The sequence below is a fragment of the Balaenoptera acutorostrata genome, chromosome 8, assembly GCF_949987535.1.
Source record: "Balaenoptera acutorostrata chromosome 8, mBalAcu1.1, whole genome shotgun sequence".
Classification (NCBI taxonomy): domain Eukaryota; kingdom Metazoa; phylum Chordata; class Mammalia; order Artiodactyla; family Balaenopteridae; genus Balaenoptera; species Balaenoptera acutorostrata.
Window position 1 is genome coordinate 83,119,623 of NC_080071.1, and position 25,697 is coordinate 83,145,319.

General features: G+C 40.8%; 1 protein-coding gene and 1 pseudogene across 5 annotated transcripts in view; both read left to right on the forward strand.

Annotated features, from left to right (window-relative positions):
* Window positions 1-25,697, forward strand: part of RHBDD1 (rhomboid domain containing 1) — a 115,493-nt gene that overhangs the window by 64,470 nt on the left and 25,326 nt on the right. For all 5 annotated transcript variants that reach the window (XM_057551687.1, XM_007166729.3, XM_007166730.2 and 2 more), the window contains exon 6: window positions 2,290-2,433. In XM_057551687.1, coding sequence (XP_057407670.1) covers window positions 2,290-2,433 — 144 coding nt within the window. The remainder of the gene's footprint in view (window positions 1-2,289; window positions 2,434-25,697) is intronic.
* LOC103018504 (60S ribosomal protein L35-like) lies at window positions 17,290-17,679 on the forward strand (annotated as a pseudogene).

Below are 25,697 nucleotides of genomic sequence, written 5' to 3' on the forward strand. Positions count from 1 at the left end.
GATGGCTATAATTAAAAAGACAGATAATAACAAGTGTTGGTGAAGATGTGGAGAAATATGAACCCATATATGTTGCTTGTGTGAATATAAAATTGTATAACTGCTTTGGAAAACATTCTGGTGGTTCCAAATGGTTAAATATAGAATTAGCATATGACCCAGCAATTCCACTCTTAGGTATGTACCCAAGAGAAATGAAAACATATGTCCAAATAACAACTTGTATGCAGATGTTTATAGCAGCATTATTCACAATAGTCAAAAGGCAGAAATAACCCAAATGTCATCAGTTGATGAGTGAATAAACAAAATGTGATATATTTCTACAATGGAATATTACTTGGCCATGAAAAAGACTGAAATACTGATTCGTGCTGCAACATGGATGAACCATGAAAACATTATCCTGAATGAAATAAGCCATACACAAAACACCACATATTATATGATTCCGTTTATAAAATTGTCCAGAATGGGCATAGCTACAGAGACAGAAAGTAGATTAGTGGTCATTTAGGGCTAGGAAGGTCAGAGGGTGGTACCTAAAAGGGTACAGATTTCTTTTGGGGGTGATAGATATGTTCTAAAATTGATTATGGTATTGATGACACAACTCTTATGAATATATTAAAAACCGTTGACTTATATGCTTTAAATTGATGAATTATATAGTATGTCAGTTATATCTCATGAAAGTTGTAAAAACATACCAATAGACACAAATACTTTATATGACAAATATTTATGTAAACACATATAATTATATTATCAGCTGAAACTAGTGTGTTTTATTGTCATTTCACTTTTTATTTGAAAGTAAAGACTTTTAGAGTGCCTGAAAGCTTTTTATGGGAAATTAACTGTTTTCATTTTAATCTCATATATTAGGAAAGCATTTTTTCCATAACCAACACAAAAGTAAATTTTAAAATAGCCTCAAGACCAATTATCAAAAATTCTGAATATGAAATTTCAATTAACCAGGTTCTACCCTACAGTGTTCCCCTTGTTGGCTTGATTGTTTTTTCCTTTAGTCGTATTAAAGCAACAAGAAGCTTAAACTCAGGCATGTGCTGTGGTGGGTGACATGGAGACATATGACACAAGACACATATAAAGGGTAGGAATTTTCATCAACAATAAGAAGCACATTAATTAAACATTTGAAACATCATCTTCAAAGGGTGTGATAATGGAAGGAGAGAAGGGAAAAAAATCAAACATACTTCTCTCTCATTATACCAGAATTAGATTGGTGATCGTCTGTGGGCAAAAATAATCTCTTCCAAACACATTCCATGAAAGTGGTGATTAAAGAAAAATGTAAGGAGTAAACTCAAACGGACTTGAAAAGGTTGATGGAAGTACCTTGCAAAAGCCAACTTTGCCCTTTATTAATGGTTTTCTCGAAGTTTGATTCTTAAAGCATTATTTAATGACCAGGTTGTCTCTTCTCTCATTTAATCTTGCAACCAGTTTCTCGGAAGTGCCAGTCATAGAAACTATGATCTCTGACATAGAATTCTAATTAGAGAGACATTGGCGTGTATTTCTCAGTGTAGTTTTCAGCATCTGAAGTATCACACCTAGCACAGAAGCCCTGCAGGATGTGTGTTAAATATTGGTCTGCCTCTCGTCGTTTGCAGCCACCAGACGGTAAGGCTCTATCAGCTGTCATTTCAACCATTCCCTTGACTCCAGCCAGGACTTCACTGAAAATACTCCCAAGTATTAAGTAGCTCTAAACTGAAAGAATCCACTCCATATGTCAATAGCCCATTCTGGTCCCCTCTCCAGGACTGCTCATGTCTTCAAAATATCTTCTTATATAAAATAGGTAACTAATAAGAACCTACTGTACAGCACAGGGAACTCTACTCAATACTCTGTAATAACCTAATGGAAAAAGAATCTAAAAAAGAGTGGGTATGTGTATATGTATAACTGATTCACTTTGCTGTGCACCTGAAACTAACACAACATTGTAAATCAACTGTACTCCAATAAAAATTAATTAAAAAAAATAAACATCTTCTTCGTCTCCAGCACATAAGGACTCGTTAACATCCAGTCCCGTGTTCGGCCTTGTGGATACAACAGTGACAGGGCAGTCATCGCCCACCTTCGTGGAGGCATTCTCCATCCATCGGTCATCTTTTCTTATTTTGAGGATTACCACTGTAATCAAAAGAATGACATAAATTATTTTATTGTCTTTGCTAACAAAATAGGAAGTATGAAAAGAATAGTCCATGGCAACATTCCATAACTTTTTCATTGTGCCTGTAGGCTACTTTGGATATCAGGATTATTACCCACGTGGCAGGCCAGGTTACTATGAAGAAGTACCCAGGAACTATGACGCGTATACAGCGGGACTGAGTGAAGAGGAACAGCTGGAGAGAGCGTTGAGAGCCAGCCTCCGGGACCAAGGTAGGAGTTTTGCGCCCTTCACTTTATTTTAAAGTACATACCTCACGTGGTGAGATGTCTGAAAAAGGACTATTTGTAGCAAATTAAACTTTAAATAGTTTATAAAAAGGATATGTAGATGAAAAAATGTGTGCAGATTGTGATTACAAAGAATGGGATGTGATGCCATATTCCTAGCAACCTAAGCTAATAAGGTGCCAGACTATGTAAGTATTGTTAAAGTGGTTCTTTTTATAGGTCTGCTGCACTCAGTGCTTTGTCATTAAAGTCAAGGAACTTAAAAAAAAATTCTTAGGCGCATGAAAGAAGGGGTTTACTTTGAAATTCATATCTGTAAAGTAGGCTATATATCGCTGTGTATCAAACTGTTGGCCACAAGCCTTCCTCAAAAATCACATGAATAGCTTGATAAGAATTCAAACTCAGGGTTCCACTGCAGGCCTGCTGAACCAGTCTTCCTGTGGGCAGAGCCTAGGAATTTGTATTTTTAACCAACTTTCCAGAAGATTCTTTTACCAACTGATATATGAAAACCGCTGTATTTATTTTGCCATCTTTGTTCTGGGGTTTGGCTTATGAGTTTGGGTATTACCGTTTTAAAAAAGCAGTAAAAATCATCTATTCATTCAATAAACATTTATTAAGGTCTTACTGTGTTTCATGTACTGTGATAAAGAATAAAGAAAGGTTAAAAAATGGAATCTCCCCCCGCCACCCAAAGTTCACAATCTCTGGTAGGGGAAATGCATGCCAGATGCCGTAAGTAACCATAATGTCAGGTACCTAGGAGAGGCTTAGGCCAATTGCTAGAGGCAGTGAGAAGGGGTGAGCTTTTCCTTAGCTAGATCTATCAGAATTTCACAGAAGAGGCGGCATTCGAGTTGGACCTTCAAGAATGTGTAGAGTTTGCAGAGGTGTGGAAGGTCTTTCCAGGCAGGAATCAGTATCTGCTCAGACACAGAAGCAAGCGGTGTGGTCATGCCACCTTCACTTTCGAGTGGAGCATTAAGAGAAGAAGGGGAAGAAGAGTGGGCAGCTAGGCTGGGGCCTGATCGCAGAGGTCCTAGAATTAAATAGGCCACGTGGAAAATGGATCTGGTATATGATGTAAATGCCAGTAAGAGTTCTGCACAGGGGAGTGATGCAATCAGACCTGTGTATGTGAATCCGGCAGCAGTCATTTCACGAACAAGGACTGAGCACCTCCGGCTGGGGGGGTACCAGGCATCACACCAGATGATGGGAATACATAAATTGTGACTACTTGGTTTCTGAATTGAGGGAATACAGTCTTAGCAGCAGCAGTGTGCATGGAGGGGGTGACCTAGGAAATGGGGAGGAAGAGATAAATTAGTACTTCTCAGGTGAAGAGTATCAGAACTGTGGTCTATCAGTCGTCTATTACTGGTTAAAATCACGCTGCCACACATGGCTTAAAGCAATACACATTTCTTCTTGCTCCTGTGTGTACGGGTCCACTGCACCAGGCTTCCATGACCTCGGCTGGTGTGCTGAGGTGTCTGCAGTGGTCATCTGGGGCTGGCTGCTCTAGGGTGACCGCCTTCACATGGCTGACTGACTGTTGTCTGATGCGATGGTGGAGACTGGGCCGTACGTGACTCGTCATCCAGCAGGCCAGCCCAGGCTCGTTCACAAGGCCTCAGCACGAGGGTTCCAAGGGAGAGTGTGGAAACAAGTGAGACTTTTGCTGGTGCATTGTCAGTTCCGCTGTATTTTGTTACTGAAGCAAGTCGTGACACCAGACAAGATTCATGGGATAGGGAAATAGACTCCATCTCTTCATGGGAGGAGCTGCAGAGTCACATTGCAAAGGGGATGCACAGAAGGAGAGGTGGATAATTGGGGCCATTCTTGTAATCACTAGATTCAGTGGACGACTGGTATCGCAATCACTGAAAGCATGCCTCAGCCTTGGAATCCTAACCTCTGGGGAGAGGGCCCCAGAGGCTGTATTTTAACAAATTCTCAAGGTTAGTCCTGTGCCCACAGCTGCTTAATCACTCCCAGGTGAGACATGAAATATTACTGGAGGTAAGGATATTATGTATTTAATTTAATTTGGAACAAGCCATGATCTTAACAGAACTGTGGTCTGATTTGTTATCTTGGACTGTCCATTGCATGTAAATACGATATGCTCTCTTGGATGTAAATCTTAGAAATACAGTAGGAATGTTATCATTGATAAAAATATTAATCCCAGTCTACCACACACACAAAAAAAGTTAAGTAAGTCAGGGCAAACCTACTAAGCATGGACTTTGTACAAAACTTTATTTAGTACCACAAAGGGACAACAGGAGGGAATTTTTTGGAGCAATGGAATTATTCTGTATCTTGGTTGTTGTGATGGATACACAACTCTTTGCATTTGTCAAAACTCACCTAACTATATCCCACAAAGAGTACATTTTCCTAAAAAGGAATTTTAAAAGAAGTAAATAAAAATTAACAAGAAACCAGTGAAATAACTGGTAGCCTTGTAAAGATCATCAAGCACTATAAACCATTAGTTAAAAGGTTGTTTAGAAACCGGACATTGTATAACTGATTCACTTTGCTGTACACCTGAAGCTAACACAACATTGTAAATCAACTCTACTCCAATAAAAATGAAAAAAAGAAATGGGACATTCACATGGTGATAAAGTATCACCTCATAGAGGACATGCTAATAGGAGCGGGAAACAGAGATTTGACAATCACCACCTGAATCCAGCGATCAAACGTGGCGGCATTGTTGGTGGGAGGGCCTGATATTGTGTGTCTCCTGATATGATGCCATATGAGGAACACAGCACCGTCTATGACATATTCTTACTAAAAATGTTTAGCCTGACTCTAATTAAGTCTTCCAACGTAAGGGGTCCATATACAGGAAATACATGGAATAGAGGAATAAGTTGAGAAATCAGATAAAACATGAGGTTTCTACAATTCAGTGAGACTGGTCTCCTGGGGAAAAAGAAACCAACCAAACAGTATCATAAAAAAAGCAAGATGTGATTTTATATTAAAAGGAAATAACGAGCAAATATAACATGAGAACCTTGAAAAACTGGTTCTTATAAAAGAAAAAGTTTGAGGAAACAGGAGAATTTTGTAGTTGGACTAGATATTAGATGTTATTTGGGAAATTAACTTTCTTTGGTATTATGGATAAGTAACAGAAGGTCCCTGATTCTTGGGAGATACCCACTGAAGTATTTAGAAGCAAAATAATATGTCTGCAACTTACTTTCAATTTTTAGCCGAAACAACTCTCTCTGCTCTCTCCTTTCCTGTCTCTCTCATTCTTTCACTCACTCACTCCCCCCCTTCATAAGTTCTACATTCATATAAGTTTGGGAAACTGCAAACTGTACCCCCTTGAAGATCCAGAATGGCACTGTTATACTGACGATTCTAATTAGTTCTACAATTAAGAAACCAATTTATTAAATGTAATGTTTTCCAAACTTATTTGACCACAGAATTTCATTTTCAGTGGATGTTTTAAGAGCATATGGAACTAGTTCCAATGAAACTGATCTGAAGAGACTCCTTGAAGTGCATTATACACTAAGGGGTGACAGCAAAGGAAATAGCTTTGCAAATTGTTTATATTAATTTCAATTTTATTTTCCTTAAAACACTTCATGACTGTCTTATTAAGAGTGAGAAACCGAGGAGACATTTTTTAAAATGGGCTTTATTACTTTTTAGCCTTTTCTTCCGGTGGAAAAATATTTGGTTTGAGTTTATTTTATAAAAGTTGACCATATGGTATGTACTATTTTGAACCTTACTTTTTTTCATTCAGTATTAGGTTGTAATCATTTTTTCACACCACTAAAATTTTTTGAACATACAGTTCCTTCATATATTTATATATTTTCTTAAACTTATACCTAAGTCAGTCTTTCTTTCTTTCTTTCTTTCTTTCTTTCTTTCTTTCTTTCTTTCTTTCTTTCTTTCTTTCTTTCTGCAGGGGGAGGTATGCTGTTAAAAATAGTATTTTTTATTCTATATTTGTAGAGATTATTATATACTTTTTCTTCTTTGGTCTGTTGACATACTAAATTATTTTGATTTTCAAACTTGAAGCAGGTTTGTATTCTCAGGATAAATCTCACCTGGTTGTGATATTTTATGGACCATCCTGGTGAAAATGCCATGTGCACCTGAAAAGAATGTGTGTCCTGCTCTAGTTGGGTGGAGTGTTTTACAAATGTTAGTCAGATTAATTGAGTTGATAGTGTTGCGTAGATCTTCTAATCCCTATGGATTATCTGTCTACTTGTTCTATTGAGCACTGTGAGTATTTTGAATTATGTAGAATTACGGTAATACTGAGTGTGTACTGTATGGTCTCCTCAGCGCATCAAAGACTTCGAATTCCTCTAATGTTACCTTGTTTTTAGGGTGGGGGCTGATTTGCCAGAGCGCCTCTCAATGTCTGCTTGAACTTCAGTTGTAGGTCTTTGTGCTGTAACTGGGACAGGTACTCCATCCCCTCCACCGCCCCTCCCCCAGTGGCACACTGCTATTGCGTGTTAGTCTGTGCTTTTTAGTTTGGTGGTAGAGACCAGTGCCGGGGGTGCTCTGATTAAGCCTTAGTCCACGCGGTCACTGTGTCCCTCGGTTTGGAGGTGTGGCCGTCTCAGTATCCCTGCCCCTCTCCCCAGTTTAGAGGGTGTTTTTTTTTTTCTCCTGTTCCCTTCTCTAAACTGCAGGAGGTTTTCACCATTTCCTTAAGGGAAACTTGGCTTTTGCCTTTCTCCCAGGCATTTAGGTCTTTTGTTCCTTAGGGACGATAGGGAAGAAGGATCTAGGCAGCCTTTCATGCAGACCTTTCCTGCAGTGGCTGCTCTTCTTTCCCTCAGGACTATGCCAGGAATGACAGAGGACAAAGGACACTTTCTCTGGGCTCACATAGGTCTTTTGCAAGGGCTACATGAGGTCCTGAGAAGAGCCTGAAAGTGGGTGTGAATTCCTTTGTACTGCAGCCCCCAATATGTTCCGTGTTATATATTCTATGAATAGCATCTTGCTAGCTCGCACTCAGCCTTTAGCAGTTTAACAGTTTTGGCTGAATTCTTTTTATTAGTGTCCAGTAGAGTCTGTCCTAGGTAAGCAAGTGTTCCTATGCTGTTTTAGACTTCTGTCTAGTTGGCTGCCCTACTGCCTCAGCTTTCTGTTGGGTTCAGGAAAAGGTATTGATTTGCAGATTGTCCAGCATTCATGTTTATTATAAGGATAGTAGTGATGCTTTTTCCAGTTTTCTACATCCCCAGTTTGAATCTGTCATTTTAGACATAATCTGTCTAGTAATTTATTTATTGGCTTTTTAAAAAAAATGTGATCATTCCCTCATGAAGTAGGTAGAATCTATAGTCCTTTTTTAAAAGGCTAGGTAAATGCTTAATTCTTTCTCTTTGATTCCCAGTTTTCAGAGTAAGAAGTTAGTGTAATAGTCATCAATAATACTGAGATTTGAAAGGGCCAACTGATAGAAATTCATTTGGTAGAATGCCAGTCCAGCAAGAGACATCCAGCACCAATTAGTTTCTTTAGTTCAATATATTGGAAGAGTAAATTAAAGAATCAAGGTAACAACTTTTTTAACCTCAGAATTTGCTGTTGTCATATTTCTTAATAGTACCTGGCCATAATTATAAGTCCTAAAGCTCATGCCAGGAATAATAATACCAAAGTAGCCTCTGTAGAAGAAATATCGGAATCCCTATTATTTCAAGAAGCCTGCACATTTACTACCATTAACAGAAATCTTGTCTTGTTCTGTTGGCAGTTTCAGTTCTTATAAAAGAATCCAAGAGGCAGCTGATACCACAATAATAGAAAAATTTTGGACGAGAGCCATCTCCTTTCTTTGAGTCAAAAGGCAGATGCCAACTAGGAACATTAGCTCGTTGCATTTTCCTCGCCCTTCTCCCCCACGTCCTTCCATGTATAATTTGTGCCTTTTTTTTTTTTTTTAAATAACCTGCCACCAAGTTCAGCGGGTGGCTGGATACAAAGCTGTGTCCTTTTCAACTTCTATCTGCCAGTCTGGAGCCTGTGTACTGGTTAAATCTGGAAATCCTCATGACATGTGGAGTAACGTGTGCTTCTTTTCTTAGACTCTTCTGAAAGGCAAATGGCCACAATCACACTTTGGCTCTCTTGTGAAAATCAAGCAGAGTTGTCACCCACTCCCCACATTGTACAGTTGGGGTTGCTGGCTAGCCATATGCGAAGCTGTGGTGGGACATACAACAAAGGTCTTGGCTTCAGAATGAAACTGGTTGCTCCTTTGTCTCTAAGTCCTTACATGTAAAATTACCAGGGGAGCCATATTGGAAAAGAGTATCTGGGTTCTGCATTAATATCTAGGGCTTTTGTTATGAAAAGATCACTTGACAATATCTTTGAATCCTGTTTATAGGCATATATGTTCATAGGGACCAATTCAGATACATTTTAAATAAAAAAACAAAAAGAATTTATTTTAACTGCGTTATATATTTTGCTTTTTATTGAGGCTACACCAAGGTAAATAAAAATGACATCTGTCTTGTTTCTTTATTGTTGTATGAAAAATTTTGAAAAAAATGGAATAAATTATGTACATGTTCTTTTAATCTTTCATCGTGTGGTACAAAGAGAAAAGGATGGGAATTCAGTGGTCTGACCTTCAGTCCTGGAATATCAGTGAACTAACTTTACATGAGGTGTGAGTCACTGAATCTGATCAGACCTTTGTTTTATTATTATTTTTTATAATAAGAGAGTTGAACTGGGTCCTCTTCAAAGTTTCTTCCTTTTCCATTCTGTGGTAATGGACTGAGCAGGACGGGCGTAGCTAGAAAGAGATGCGGATATTGAGAAATGTCAGGAATATTGGCGAGTGTTTGTCATGTAGGTCTCAGGGCTGACGGATGAAAGATCATTTCTGGAAGATAAATTCACACAACTGTCTAAGGGAGATCTAAATTGATAAATACATGCATTTGATGGTGGTATCTGCTTCAGTTGCATGATTATTTGAGCCTTCACTGGCCCAGTGCAGGCATAATGCAGTTGGCGATTTTTAACATATGCAAATGATCACGGCTGGCCTGCTTGGCTTTGCAGGCGTGTTGCAGGCCAGGACAGAGATGTACAGCTCATTCTGTGTGACCACTTCTTTTTTTTAAGTAATTTGGTGTGTTTTCCCCCAGGAAAACTTTCTCTGTAATGAAAAAGCGCCATCTGCCAGATTTCCTAAAAGCAATTTCATTGCAGAACACTTCCTTTGGATTATAGGTTCTTACTCCCTTCTCTCTACTTCGGAGATATTCATTTCAGTGAGTAAAGTTTGATATTTGAGACTGTATCTAGATGTGAAATTGTGCATATAAAGAAATGTAAATACATGATGTTTCAAACCTGCAAAATAACATGTGAATATATCCCAGTCAGGAAAAGAAATAATACAATAAGTGGACCAGAGTTCTGTTTAGGTCCCTATTGGAAAGGAGCAGGCTTCTGTTGAGGTTTTATACTTAAAAAGATTAACTGTAGCTCAGCCGTTGCTAAAATAATAAAGATAATGATACATGAAACTGAAACATATTTGAGAAATTAACATTAATAGTTCTATGTGAACTTATAATTTTTCCTCCGCCACCTAACCCCACAATCACCATTTATTGAAAGGGATCATTCAGATGCTAATGAGTAGATTTAGCAATAAAAGTATAAACAAACCTCTAATGAATTAATTCCACCCACCCATGTCCCCTTCATCTTCCCCCACACTTGGACCCTGTTTTGAGGGCTACCAAGTCTTGATGGTTTCGGAAATGTTACCTTGCACACTCATCACGTTGCTCTGGATCATTATTCATTCTGTTCCTCAGCAAATTCCAATTGGAGCCCCTTGTTTGTGTATGGTACTGTTAAGCACTGCCCGGTACGGAAATGAGTAAATCTTGTTCTTTGCTGTCAAACCAAAAACACTGTTCTTTCTGCTGAACGACAGGAGATTTTAGTGACTGACTTCACTTCAGCTTCCCAATATATTAGATTTAGGAAAGAGATACAGTAACTTTTGAAATGAGCTGATCACTTTACTTACCCATCTATGAAGTTCTCTGCTTCAGCAACTATGATTCCCTAAGTTATGTAAGAATTTTAGAGAATATTAAATTTACTAATATGATGATTTGGATACTCAAGTTATCTATACAGTTTTTAATCTCGAAGTTATTGAGGTGTATATTCAGTGTTTTATAAGATCAAACTTAATTGGAGAAAACTATTAATATAGGTGTGATTAAGAAACTCATCATTTCATAAAATGTTTTAGTTAGGAAGAGAGATGTCAAATAGTGCTTTAAAATTATAGTAGATTTTACATTCTTATTAATCAAACAATTGAGGGTGTGAAGAAGTTTCTAATTCTCTGTGTCTGTACTAAAATATGAAACCAAACCAAACATTATCTATTTTTTTTTTTTTGAGCTGAAGGCCCAGACTTTGAGACTTTATTTCATAGACTCAGTCGTTGATATTTTCAGTGAATAAAATTTTATTCTTTTTTATTTGAACCTTTCTAATTCCTTTCTAAGCATTGTAAGTACAGATAACATATACCACCTAAGTTTAGCATATAATTTTAAGCACATAACTGCAGTCTTGGGGAGGGACCTATTGTTTCGATCCTTTGCTTAATTTACTTAAATTACTTTTTAAAGTAGATAATGGAGAATGAGACAAGGCTGAACCATTTTCAAACATAACTGGCACTGAGAGTGACCTCAGAGGTCAGCATATCTGACACCTGATCTTACTCAATGAGGAAACAGACTCGGAGAAGTCAAGAGACTTAATATCCCATCATTTATATCTCTGGCCCAATTACTGTGGACGGTGTCCTACCCTGGGTATGCTGTTGTGATGTAGGTTGGGTTCCCCAGGCATGAAGAGCCTGGGGGTCAGGACCTTCCTGGAAGGTGCTAGATTGGATCCACATTTCCTTGGGCTCCTGTGTGTCCACCCTAGAGCAGAGCTGAACCCCTGAATTAGCTTCCGCGTCCGCCTTCCAGGCTGGCTGCAGATGGACTCTCAGCTTCTCCTACCGCAGGGGCAGAGTCCTTCTGGCCTTCAGAAGGAAGGGAGGCAGGTGATGACGTGTGTGAGACCGCTCTGACGTGTGTGTGCTAACACCTGCTAGATGTGCGTTGTGATTGCCGTGCGGTTCTACTTTTGTTTTGCCATGGAAAGAGGCAGCACTCAGCTCCTTTTCTGGAAGTCCTCCCTGAATACCAGATGTCCCAGGGTGGACGGTGCTGAGGGCCTGAGACAGGTGATGATGGGTCCCTGAACTCGGTTATTATGGTCTTTTAGAATTTGGATAAGCATTTGTCCTGCTGGTTATAAAAGCAGAACATATTCACGCTGGAAAATAATCAATACAAATCACCAAAAAGAAGACAAAAAGCGATCCATAACCCCACCACCCAGAGAAAAACCACATCACATTTGAGGTGTATCCTTGCAGCTACCCATAATACAGGCACCCAGAAGAAACCACTGTAAATGTTTTGGTGAATTCTTTCCAGGTCAACAAGCAGTACCTCTTCCCTCGTGGTTACTGTGCTAGGAAGGTTCACATCCCCACACAGAACCCTACGAAATACGCATTTGTAATTATAGCCATTGTTTTAGATTGGGAAATAGAAGCACAGAGAAATTAAATGGCTAGCCCGGGGTCACATTCTGAGTGGTAAGCACCAGGCAAGAAGGCCAGACTTCTCTATTCCCAGTCGGGGCCTCTTCAGAAAAAGCACTTCTAGGCTGTCGTGAATTGTCAGTGATGGAAGAGACCAGCACGATTCTGTCTGTAGCCCTCCACATAGTCAGCCCGCATGGCCGAGCTGGAGTTATGTTTGTGTTTCGGGAGGCGGATTGGCCATTGCTATCATCCTGAAATCAGAACACTGAAAACCCTTTGGTAGGTGTGGTCACTATAGAACAGTCTTAGTTACATTTAAAAAGACAGTATTACTTGTAGAATGACAATGACATTTCTCTTACTGTGGTCCTCACATGATTGGCTAAGTTCTTTTGTTTGGTTGGGTTGTCTTTTTTTTTAAGCAAAAATTCCTGACATTAATTAAAAATTGTGAAATAAATAGTTTGTTTAGGGAAAGAATGCCCTTCTTACACGAGAAGCTTGCATCTCAGGTACCTAATAGAACACACACCAAAAAAATGCTTTCTATAGACAATCATAAATAATCTGCTGGGCAGTGATTTGTTTCTACCAAAAATCATAGCATATGAGTTTGAAAATACTGTTTTTACTATGGACAGTTAATGACATTTGAATTAAGGATATTTGCATTGTTCATTTAAATAGGACTCAATTTTTCTTCAGTGGCTTTCTTTTTAGGAAAGAAAAGATTCATAACAAAAAAGAATAAATGTGCTTGCACTAAGTGTGCTTTAAGACAGAATTTTATGTTGAGCCACCTATCAATATTACACGTGAATCATTCACGTGAGAATTTTCACTGTCGTCTACTCAACCTCTTGAATCTCACTCAGAGGTGCACGTGTTCATCCGTTTTGTTGTGTTGTTTTGCTAGTGAGAAAAATCAAGTCATATGTTGGTTTCCATTTATTATAGAATCACAAATAGCTTTCAAAGTGGTCTAGTTTCATCACATGGCAGTTCTCCAAGGATTCAAAACTATTTATAATTCTGTTGAACTTCGTTATGGAGAGCCAGATGTGAGAGTCATGCATAATATATATTTATATATCTTCAAGCATCTCAATTAGGGACCAGCAATCTTCCTGTGTCACATCTGTGTTTTTTAAATCTACTTTTGTTGTAAGACAGGACCAAAATTGCACAGCGTTATTAAGATTACTATAAATATTAAGCTGATTAAAATTACATTATAATCATCTGCTTTGGAAAACTCGCAAATGGCCTAATCATGCCCCAATAGGAAATAGGTGAAATAAATCGTGATCTAGAATAATACTTAGCCACTAAAAATAGAAGCAGGTTCACAGTGAGTCAAATGAGTAGGACATAGCATTAGTCTTAGTAGAAACTCACTTATTTTTGTAAGACCTAGTAAATGTACTATAAAAAAGATTGGAATAATATTTAGCAAAATGCCACTCATCCTTATTTCTCAGAAATAAGATTATGGTGACTTACTTTCTTGTTTTGGCTCGACTCCATTTTCTAAAATGTCTGCAAAATCACGGAGAACCTTTATTAAGAAAAAATATGAAAACCTATGCATTGCTAAAAATATTCAATATTGACCTTCCTCTTCTTTGATATTCTCCACAGTGCCATCCCATTAAAGGCATCAGGTCATTTTTTGTAGAGAAATGCAGAGAAAACTACACCTTCACCTCCAGCTTCTGCGGGCTACTTATGGTCTGTGAGAGTGTTAAGGGAGATTGTGCAGAGGGGAGTATCTGGACCAGGATCTCTACATCCTGTCTCCACTTTTCCTTTTTGCTCATTTCCTTCTTTCCCTTCTCATCTCTACTCCAACCTTCCAGGCTAAAGGTATCCACACACTTTGGGCAAGAGGACCAGTGGTTCCTGTTACTGGTAGCTAGCTCTCACCTGGCTGCTACAATGATTTCTTTCTTAAGGGTTCCAGAACACAGTGGATCCTGTCTTAGTTTGAGGCTGCTTTAGTGCCATGGCACTAGGCATTTCCATTTGACTTTACAGTTTACAAAAGTGAAAGCAGCATACATTTTATCGAGTGCAGTCCTTTCAGATCTGTTCTGCTTCATCTCACTGGAAGGTGTGAGGTGGTTGGCACTCAGAGGTTTGGGTCGCCAGGGAAAGGGGGAGTCTGGCATACTTTCTGGGGAGTCTGGCATTGCTTTCATTGTTACCAGAAAGCAATGGGAGTTGACTCTAGAATCACCGCGTTCAGGATTCCCTGCGAATCAATCAAAACAACCCAAAACCGAGTCGTTTTTAATTTTCAGCTCAGTGAGACTAAAGGGAAACAGTTTGCTTTTGGCTCGGGTGATGCTGAAATAAAATGCAGCTTAGCCCACCGAGATTAAGGGAGAATAAAGTGTTTAATAGGTGTCTTCTAAAAGAAGAGACATCTGTATGGAACACCTGCTGTCTTCATTATAACTTTAAATAAGCTGCGTCTCTGGGGGTTAGCAGGGCCCTTCTTTTGGCACACTGTGCTGTGACAAAGATAAACTTTAAGCCCCAAGTACTTTACCATTGTGTAGAGGATGCTTTTTGGCGAGACACATGGGGGTGAGGAGGGAAATGAGCCCCTGGCTTAGATAACTCAGGGCCAGCGAGGCCCATTTTGAGCAGAGCTTTGACACTGTGACACCTGTCAGGTTATGACAGTGTTTCGTTACCCCTTGGCAGCCCTAATTATTTGCTAATTATTATCATCTTAATGTTTTGTATATCAGGGAAGCATGGAGACAGTGCTTCTTGGTAAGTGGGTATAGCTGTTTCCTGGAATTCTGGGTTTCTTTGTATGCTTTGAGGAAGGGATCTGAATAGTCACTGCGCAGGCCTGTGTTGATGGCTTGTTTCTCTTATGCTTTTGCTTATTATCACAGGACCAGATGGCCTTGCATGTAGGGACAAGGGTGGGTAGAGGGAAAGAGCACCAAGGAATGCCTTTCTCGGAGAGCCTTTCAAACCAGTTGCCATTTTGGCAGTTTACAATCCAACCAAGAATGATTTCCATAAGCGGTAGCCATGAAAAAAACCTTGTGGCCCCAGAAAATAATATTTAATCAGCGATGTGGTTCATCTTATTAGCCTGAGGGGAAAATAACTCACCACCAAATTCTACCATATTATATAGATGGGATTGTTTGAAACCCATATCAGAACATCTGCTGTTTTTTAACTGTGCAAACCTAATGCTTTGTCCCCCTAAAGCAGCAGCAGTTGTACAGCTGCTGTGTACCCTGTATCTCTTAGACCTTGACACCAGACAAGGGGACATCTTCAGAGTTAATGAGCAATTAGGATGTTCTTTCCTGTCAATTAACTGGCAGAATAATGAGATCAAATGAGCACTGTCCTTAAAAACACCCAGACTTGTGTTTTCTAAAAAGGGTGTCTTTCTCTGCTGTTTTAGTTACATGAATAGACAAACAACTATTTAACATGGAAACAAATTAAATATTGCACCTACAGCAAACAGAAGAGAGAGGTATACAGACAGGATACTATTTATTCTGAACTCAGAATTCACAGGTTTTCCTCTTGAGTGGCTGTAATGACGTCATAACATCTGTTATCACCTTAATTATCTTAAAGATTGGCAGGCAAATATTTAGGGATTGAGCATCCTTTCTCATGTGAATGAATGTATCATATCTAAGTTTGAGACAATCGAGGTATTGATCCTAAATTTGAATTAGTGGGCTCCAGACCATGCACCATCTAAGGATTTTGGTTTTTCCCTGAATGTGATGAGAAGTTAGTGAAGGGTGTGAACAAAGGGGCAAGGGAAGCAGAGAAAATGGGTAAAGGCCCTGAGATGAGAGGGTGGCCCATTGTAGGTACTGCGATGGTTGTGGCTGCAATATATTTTTCATTGTCGGACCAGAGTGGCAAGATGAGTGGGAATCAGGTTGTGAAAGGCCTGGTATGTTGTGTTTAAGGGTTTTGTACTTGACTCTGGAAACAGGGGAAACCATTGAGACTTTTAAATAGGGAGGGCAGTAAGATGAAATCTGGATTTTAAGCTCACTCTGCTATGTGTGGGGATTGGGTTGCAGGGAGAGAGATGGAATTTGAGTGAGTTCCAGCACACCAGGCACCATTATAAGTGACATGTATGCATGTTTAGTGTGTGTGCATGTGTATGCACATGAGTGTGTATGTGCGTGTGTGTTCACTCAATCCAGCAACCACCAATGCAGTGTTACTGTTTACCCATTTCAGAGAAGAGACTAAACCGAAGGAAGGTAAACTGAGGTCCCTTAGCTAATAAGCGACAGAGCTGAGATTTGAGCACAAGCCGTCTTGGTTCCAGAGTCTATGTACTTACTCATGACATCATTTTGCCTTTCATATTGTATTGGTATGGTCATCATCATAATAATTTAATTAATAATTAATATAATTAATAATCTAAATGCTACTCGTATTTTACTAGCTTAGTGAACTTTTTTTTGTATTCATACTCATTCCTATTGGAATGAAATTAGAAATTTTAGTGAGAGTTTTCTGTAAAATATTCATCAAAGAGTGTCAAATTAAGTTTTTCAAATAGAGGTTATTAATGTCTTCTTGGTCAACTTTAAACTTCCTATGGGAATTTCTACTGCAGATTTCATGGTTGAGTGTTTTCAGGGCCTTCAGTGGAGACCTGTGAAAGTCTAGGGAACATGAAATCCCCAGCTGTTTTCCAACCCACAGGTAAACACTCAGCTAACTATAGATAGAATATTCCAATTCAATGGAAAGTTAGAAAAGACCATATTAAATGAAGGAGAGTGGATTTTTATGAAAGCTACAGCTCACTGACATCAAGGAGAATTAAGTTTATTCGAGCAGTGACCTCACTTGATTTCTGAAAAAAGAATAACCATTGATGTGCAATGTGTTTCAGTAAATGAATCGTGGGTGCATCCAAGGCCTGTAAGACAATGAAAGGCCAAGCATATAGTTAACTAGCATTTGTTAAGTAACTAGAGGAGGGGTTTCAGAGATATTGGTAGTTCTCAATCCTGGCTTCCTGTTACAATCACCTGGGGAGCTTTTAAAAATTATCAGTGCCGCTTTTTCCCTCCGAGAAGGCGGCGGAGGCTGACCCTACAGTCATGGCCAAGATGAAGGCTTGAGACCTTCGTGGCGAGAAGGAGGAGGAGCTGCTGAAACCGCTGGAGGACCCGAAAGTGGAGCTGGCCCAGCTACGCGTGGCTAAAGTAACAGGCGGCGCGGCTTCCAAACTCTCCAAGATCCGAGTTGTTCGCAAAGCCATCGCCCGTGTACTCACCGTCATTAACCAGACTCAGAAAGAGAACCTCAGGAAATTCTATAAGGGCAGGAAGTACAAGCCCCTGGATCTGCGGCCCAAGAAAACGCGTGCCATGTGCCGCCGGCTGAACAAACGCGAAGAGAACCTGAAGCCCGAGAAGCAGCAGCGGAAGCAGCGGCTGTACCCGCTCCGGAAGTAGGCGGTCAAGGCCCGAGCATCCAGGTGTCAATAAAACAAACAAACTGGCAAAAAAAAAAAAAAAAAAAATCATCAGTGCCTTGGCCCCCAAATAAATCAGAATATACAGCTGGTGGGGCAGGGGTGAGGGCAGGTGCACAAACACAGCAGCGCGGGCCCAGGTCCTGGGATTGCTTTATAAGTTCCCCTGGTGATTCTCGCAGGTCTTTAGGTTTGTTGTTGTTGTTTTTTTTTGATTTATTTATTTATGCCTGTGTTGGGACTTAGTTTCTGTGTGAGGGCTTCCCCTAGTTGCGGCAAGCGGGGTCCACTCTTCGTCGCGGTGCGCGGGCCTCTCACCATCGCGGCCTCTCTTGTTGCGGAGCACAGGCTCCAGACGCGCAGGCTCAGTAGTTGTGGCTCACGGGCCTAGTTGCTCCGCGGCATGTGGGATCTTCCCAGACCAGGGCTCGAACCTGTGTCCCCTGCATTGGCAGGCAGATTCTCAACCACTGCGCCACCAGGGAAGACCCGGTCTTTAGGTCTTTAGGTCTTTAGGTGGGGAGTTCCTCGAGGGCCATGGAGAGAGGTTCCCATTTCTCTCTGCGTCGCTCTTAAGAAGCTCTAGCAGAAGACAATGGGTACTTTTTTTTTTTTAATTGAAGGTACAGATAGTACCATCCATTTTAGTAGTTACTAGATTTCTAAATTCTTTCTATGTAATTTTTAGAATATTTGGAAAACCCATATTGTGCCACGTATGAGCAAGGTAGCCATGTCTCTTCCCCAAAAATGAAGATAAACGAAAACCAAATTCTCTGCCTTCAGGGAACTTAGTCAAGTGGAAGAGAGAGGGAGGAAGGGTGGAGGGAGGGAACTAGGAAGGCATCAACAAAAATAGCTATTATCTGGGTGAAACTGTTGCTAATCAAAGAGAAGGGTGACTGATGGTTGGGAATATTTAGGAATGGGATGGGTGGATGGAAAGAAGGAAGGAAAGGTTGTGGATGGTTTCCTAATATGTTTCGATGACAAGAAAAGAAACCATTAAGACCGACTTATTTCACATACGAATTCTTATTGGAAATCATGCAATTAAGAAATTGTAAAATAGGATGTTTGTTTTTTGTCTATTCTGTTCTCTAGACTTGTTTTTACTGATGAGGAATGTTAACATAAACATAAAGCAGTGAGTTTTAATGATTATTGCTCGTAGTGTGCTTTCTTTTTTAATTATTTTGCCTTTTAACATGTTTCTGATTACAGAGGAATGAGATTCTTTTTCAGGCCTTCTAGTGGTTAGGAAATTTGCAATTCACGAAAGCACCAATTAGAGACGATTATAACCTGACGGCACAACTGCCATTCGAGGAGAGCTCAGCTGACGCTTTCAGCAACTGTGCAAAAAACCTTAGCCTAAGAGCCCTGTGGCAGCGGTTTGGCCTTGTAAGAATTACAGAGTTCTTGTTAATATAGTTATTCTTAGATTATAACTCTGTAAGAGCCTTAGAAACGGCCTGGTCCTAACCACCTTGGCACACTGCACCCTAGAAAGAGAGGGTGTTGGCTAGAGCTACACGGCTTAACCGTCCCTGAGCTACTCCTGGAATCTGCATCATCGTACTCCCCATTCAGAGCTGTTTTTACCATATCCCCCAAGTTCATTTTTAAGCATAATATGCAATCAAAAAAATAAACGGGGTTATTCGAAGAGTAATAATGCACATTCTGACCATTCCTACTACATATCCCCCACTACCTGTCAGTAAGATCCTTTGGTACCTGCATTTGCTTCGAGAACTATCTAGTGAACAACTAGAGTAGAGGGGGGAAGATCTATCCTTTAAAGTAAGTTTTAACGAGTTCCAGGGAGCAGCTTGGAGCAGCTTGCTTTCTAACATGACATTGGGAACTCCAGCAGATTTTCTGGCATCTTGCATTTAACCGAGCTTTCTTGTGAACGGATCCAGGACATCCTACAACTAGATTTTCTTTTTATGCACTGATTATTTTGATGCTATGGCGTTTTGGCCAGATTGATCTTTAAGGTATCGCATAATTTTTAAGACAAAATTAGGAGTCACCAACTCACATTTTATTAGTCTAGTTTTATAACATTTGTACAGAAATGGATTTTTAATTGAAATCAACTTTAGCATCGACATCTTGCTGCATGCAGAAACATTAGCATTTTGAATTGGGAGGGACCCTCGGAGATGCTTCTCATTCATTCCCTAAAAGCTCCCTGCAGCCTCTGTGAGTCGGGCCATCTTCACACTGTCAGAAATGTGTGTCTCTGGAAGACCTTTTAAAACAAAGCATAAAACGAGAATAATTCTCTCTTTTGTGGACCGTTGCCAAGTTGGTACTTAACAGGATTAAAAAATTGATTAACCGGCCTTAATTTAAAATTGTCTTACGGTAGTTATTTTATGGTAGTTATCAGGTAAAGTTTAGCCAGCCGGAACAAGCTTTGCCTATCAAGAATTTGATGACTGTGTTTTTAAATATATGTAAAGGTGGGGGGAAGGAAGAAAGTAGGAAGAGCCTCGAGTCTGTTTCCCCCGTGGTCTGTGATGAAGCCCTTTGCAGCCTGGCTTTCACGCCCTGACACAGTGTGGGCTTCGCAGCCATTCAGGCCCCAGTTGGAATCCCAGCTGTCTTTCCTTCACCAGTGAACAAGGTAATTAGGGGATTTATGGGGATTCTGTGGCTGGGGAGTTAAACCCTCCTCTTGGGGCTGTGGTGACGGCCGCTTGAGACAGGGGGTGAGGGCACCCTTCCCAGAGAAGGCCCTCGATAGATCCTCTTCATTTCCCTTTCTCCTCTTTCACGTGTGCTCTCTCCACTTATCTGAGGTCACTTACTAAAATTTTTCTTTTGGCATTTATTTCAGTGTCTTAAGATTTCTCCAAAAAGATAATAATGGTAATGAATGCTTAAGCACTAATATTTAGCAAGCCTCTTTTATGTACCAGGCACAGCAAGTACCTTTCATGCATTTTTTTAAATTTACTTTTTACAAGGACTCATGAGGTAGGGCACAGTTGAAGCTTAAAAATTAAATGTAATGGGCCTGGATTCATACCTCGACTCTATCTGACTCCAAAGCACTGCGTCCTGCTCCAAGGATCTCGTTCTTGGAGCTCGAAATTCTGTTTCTGCTGCCATCCCAGGTGATGATTATGAAAACCGTAACAGCCAGCACGTAGCTTGTGCTGGGCAACTGCTCTAAGCCCTTTATATGTGTTGACGTTTAAGGCTCACCACAGCCCTCTACAAGTTCTATTGCTGTCCCCATTTTTCAGATGAGCACACCAAGGCACAGAGAGGCTTAATAACTTGTCCACTTACCCAAGGTCACATAGAGTTAAAACTGGGTCTCAAACTCTAGTACTTAATCCCCCATCTGTCCTTGCCGTTTCACGTAAGCAGTTCTTAAAACTTGTTTTACACTAGATCTCAGAGTAATCAAAGACGAGACAGGAACTCTCTCTTGCTCACCTTAACCATCCCTGCTACTCTACTTTTCCAGTAACTTGCAGAATTTTTCCCTTATTCTTGCTACAGTCCTCCTAAAGTAGTGATATATTGAATATTTCGTCCAAACGCTAAACCAAGAGTAATGCCTAAGCAAGGAAGAACAAATTCATTAACTAGGAATCCATTTACAGTCAATCCCCAAGGCTCATTGTGCAGTCAGTGCTTCTGCATCATTTAGAGTTGCTAATAAATGAAAGCCTTTGCATCTTTCCAAGTGTCTTCATATTTACCAGTCTCGTATTTTACCATAGGAAGCGGCTTCAGCAAGCATATTCATGTGTTGACAGTTCTAATTAATACAAGTAATTAGTCCTGACAGTAGAACTGTGAAAAGAAGACCCATTCATAAATTTGCTAATTATGTCACTCTGCTCAGAATTTAATCGCAGTCTAGTCTTTAATCATTTCTGTATATGGGCAAAAGGCCAGCTAACTAAATTCTTCAGACTTTCACATTTACTTCTGATAAAGGAATTTTGTCAAAATTAATTTATCATTGTAACTTAATATTCCACTATGCAGGAATTGATGAAGAACAGAGCTCCTTCTGGAGAGAAATAAACAGGAGAATGGGAAAAACCAGGCAAGGAAGGAAGGAGGTAGGAAGAAGTCATCAAGGGCATCCATATGCTTTCTTACATATCTAAGTCTACAAGGTTTTGTGTACTAATATATTGATGTTTTTCTAAAAACTAAGGTGGTTTTATTTAGGCTGTTGGTATATTTATGGTACAGAAAATTTTAGAACAGTTTGTTACTTGGATCCCAAGTTGAGCCCTCCTCTCTCTGATGTAAGCAGCGTACATTTGCAAGCATGTTTGTTCTGGAGCAGGGTTTTTCAGCCTGAGCACTATTGACACTTGGGGCTGAATAACTCCTTGTTGGGGTGGAGCCATCCTGTGCATTGTGGGATGTTGAATAGCATCCGGCCTCTACCCACCAGATGCTCGTGCACCCTTCCTCCCAGTTGTGACGGCCAGAAATATCTCCAGACATTGCCAGTTCTCCCTTAGGGGGCAAAACTTGTTGAGAACCACCGCACCAGAGGGTAAGTTTAGATGATAAAGAATCAGGTAAACTTGTGTACAGGACACTTACATAGAATCAGTTATAGCAAAATCAATAAAATAAAGCACATCACTTGGAAGTGATTTCATGGTATGAAATCCAGATTTGGAATGATATTCCTTGAATTTCAGTACCACCTTACCTTTTCAATGTAAAGGTCCCTCTGGTTCTCTTTGGTAGGAAGTAGGGTGGCACTTGGTACCTTGGTAGTAGAGTGGTTGTATCTAAAACTCCTTTGCTTCTTGTGTTAAATACACTGGGCTCTTAGCTTTCACGGACTTAGTATGTAGTGTTTCGACCACTTTTAGGTGACTGAACCTTCTGGGTACTCAGCTGCAGGTGTTCTTTGTTCCCCTTTCCAGTTCATTAATTCCTTCCCTTCTTGTCTTGCTTGCCTCCATCCGGTGCTTGGATGTCCAGTCTTTTGTTTCAGTTACGCTATTACACATACCTCCCGTGCCCCTGATGCTCAGTCCTCCGTCCACCTATATGGAAAAAACCCACAGACTTAGATGAGCCCAGCCACTAGGCTTCTCGGACCCTGCACCTGGCAGCTGAGCCCAACTGGAGAATGTGCCCCAACAGAGCAAACTGAGTCTAATATAAATGATATCAACATCTCACCTGTCCTCGACTTCCCCCCAGAAATAGAATCTACCTGTAGGTAATGCCCTCAGCGTCCCATGATGAAAACTACCAACTTACCTGTATCCACCCCCATACTTCACTTGTCCCTCCTGACAGCTGGGCAGGGAAGTCTCTTTCCTCTTACCAAAAACTAATCCTTTACCTGTCCTAACTTCTCAGGAAAAGCTGTTGTTACTGATTATCCCCCTTTCCCTCTGTCTTCAGCTTTTGAGTCTTTACCAGATCCTTCCTGTCAATATAGAAACCTACTCAAGTCTCTTTCCACACTCATCCCCAAAGAGAGAGAGACCAACAGCACAACTGCCTTTCATTCACCACCTTTCCTCTCCACTTACGGTCTGCAGAGTCTCCACTTCTTCAGTCGTGCTGCTGCCCCCCTTTACTCTCATGAAACAGTTCTAGCCAAGTTCCCCAGCGGCCTCAATGTTGCTAAGGCCCGGAGACACTTCTCTTTCCCAGATGTACTTAACATAACTATCCACTCCTTGAAACCCTCCTTTTTTCCTCCCTTTTCCCCCCTGATGCCTACCCTCCTGGATTTCCCACTACTGCTCTGACCTCTTTCCTTGGTCTCCTTGGCAGGCTCACCCCCCTCTACTCACTCTACCTTGGAATATCAGTTTTCCTAATGACTTCATTCTTGGACCTCTTTTCTTCTCTTAAGGCTTTAATTACGATTTATACTTCAAATTTATCTTCTCAGCCCCAGATCTCTTTCTGAAATTATATCAATATATAAATGAACCCAAGGACATCTGAAATGCAGCATGTACAATCCTTTTCCACCTCCCCAACTTGTTCCTCATCAGGTGTCACCTCCTGGGTGTTGTCAGTAACCAGGTGATCTTGATGCTAAGTCAAAACATGTCTCAAATCCACATCCCCTAGTCTGGGCCACTGTTATGACTGGACAGTAGGAGGTGAGGACGGAGAGGTATAAGAGCCAGATCACATAGGGCCTTTTAGGCCAGCGGAAGGACTTTGGTTTTTCTCTAAGTGAGATGGGAGCCATTAGAGGGTTTTGAGCACAGAGTATCATAATTTAACTTAATTTCTTAAAGGCTCACTGGGGCTACTGTGTTGAGAATAGTCTGTGGGGCAACATAGTGGGGTGAATGCTGACCCCCAAAAGAGCTGTGCCCCCAGAGCCGTAGAATGCAACTGTATTTGGAGTAAGAGTCTTTGCAGATGTAATGAAAGTAACACTGGCAAGGTGAGATCATCCTGATGAGGGTAGGCCCTAGACCCAATGATAGGTGTGCTGATAAGAGAGAGAAAAGGAGAAGATAGACACAGAGGGATAGGCCATGTGAAGACAGAGGCAGAGGGTAGCAGCAGGAAGACCAGTTAGGAGGCTGTTGCAGTAACCCAGGCAAGGGAAGACCACAGCTCCCACTCGGATGGCAGCCGTGGAGGAGATGCATAGCGGTTAGCTTCTGGATACATTTCAAAGGTAGAGCAGGAGGATTCTTTGACAGAATGGTGGTGATTGTGAGAGAAAGAGAAGTGAAGGGGGTATAAAGTTTGGGGCTGAGGGCACTGGAAAGTTGGAGTTTCCATTAACCTGAACGTGCAGATAGAGCAGGTTTGCAGGGAAAAAAATGGAGTTCAGTCTTGGACCTGGAGAGGGTGACAAGTTTATGAGAGTTCCATGTGGGGATGGAGTAGGTAGTTCTGTATGACAGCAGATGACAGGTATGGTCTGGAAATAAAAATTTGGTAGTCATCGGCATGATATAAATGGTATTTAAATTCACGAAAGTGGGTGGAATCGCCAAGGGAGTGAGTAAAAATGGAGAAGAGGATCAAAGCCTGAGCACTGGGGTCTCCAACATAAAGAGGTCAGAGAGAAAAAGAGGTACCAGCAAAGGAGAGGGAGAAGAAGGAACCAGTGAAGCAGGGTGGGAAAAACTGAGACAAAGAGAGCAGTTTGTCCTAGAAGACAAGAATCTTTTTCTAGGAGGAAAGAGAATCCATCTGTGCCAAATGCCCCAGTGGTCCCAGGCAGATGAGGACTTGAGAAAGGATCCGTGGATTTAGCAACACGGAGGTTAGCAGTAGCCTTGCCAGGAGCTGTTTCGGGAAGTAAACAGTTGATGGTGCAATATAGACCCTACTTTTGTCCTTTGTTCCACCAGAGTTAAAACAGAGGCCCTGAGCTTCTAAAGGCTTTCAGCGTCTTAATCCCCACCCCCACCCCTGTGAAAGAATAAAAAGAAGGATTCTGATGACTCACGTAGCCTGTGCTACTGCTGCTGGGTTCCCCAGCCTTAACCAGTGTTAAGTAAATAAATCCCTGATACTACTCATCCTAAGCTACAGAGAATCGCCCACATGAGAAGCGGCCTCATCACAGAGGAACATTTGCCTTTGATTCGGACCATCTGGCCTTGCGCTTTTTCAGTGTCAGGCTAATAATGGAAATTACTATTTTCCCTGCCTATAGTACCTGACGTGTGTTTGGAGGGGTTTCTCCTAGGGGTCCCTCTCAGTGGCTCTAGAGCAGCACTGTCCTGTAGAACTTTCTGCAGTGATGGACATGGTCTTTACCTTCAGTGTCCAACATGGTAGCCACTAGCCACACGTGCTAAGCACTTGGAATGTAGTTAGTACAACGGAGGCACTGCTTTTTTAGTTTTATTTAATTTTAATTCCTTTAAATGTAAATAGCCATGTGTCCTGGGTGAGACCCAACAGTCTTTAGTTCAACGAGCTCTGCAGGGGATTCTCTTATACACTAAACAGAATGGTTTCCTGTGTTTAGAGCTGGGCCCCACCCCCAGAGTCCCTGACTTAATGGGTTTGGGGATGGGG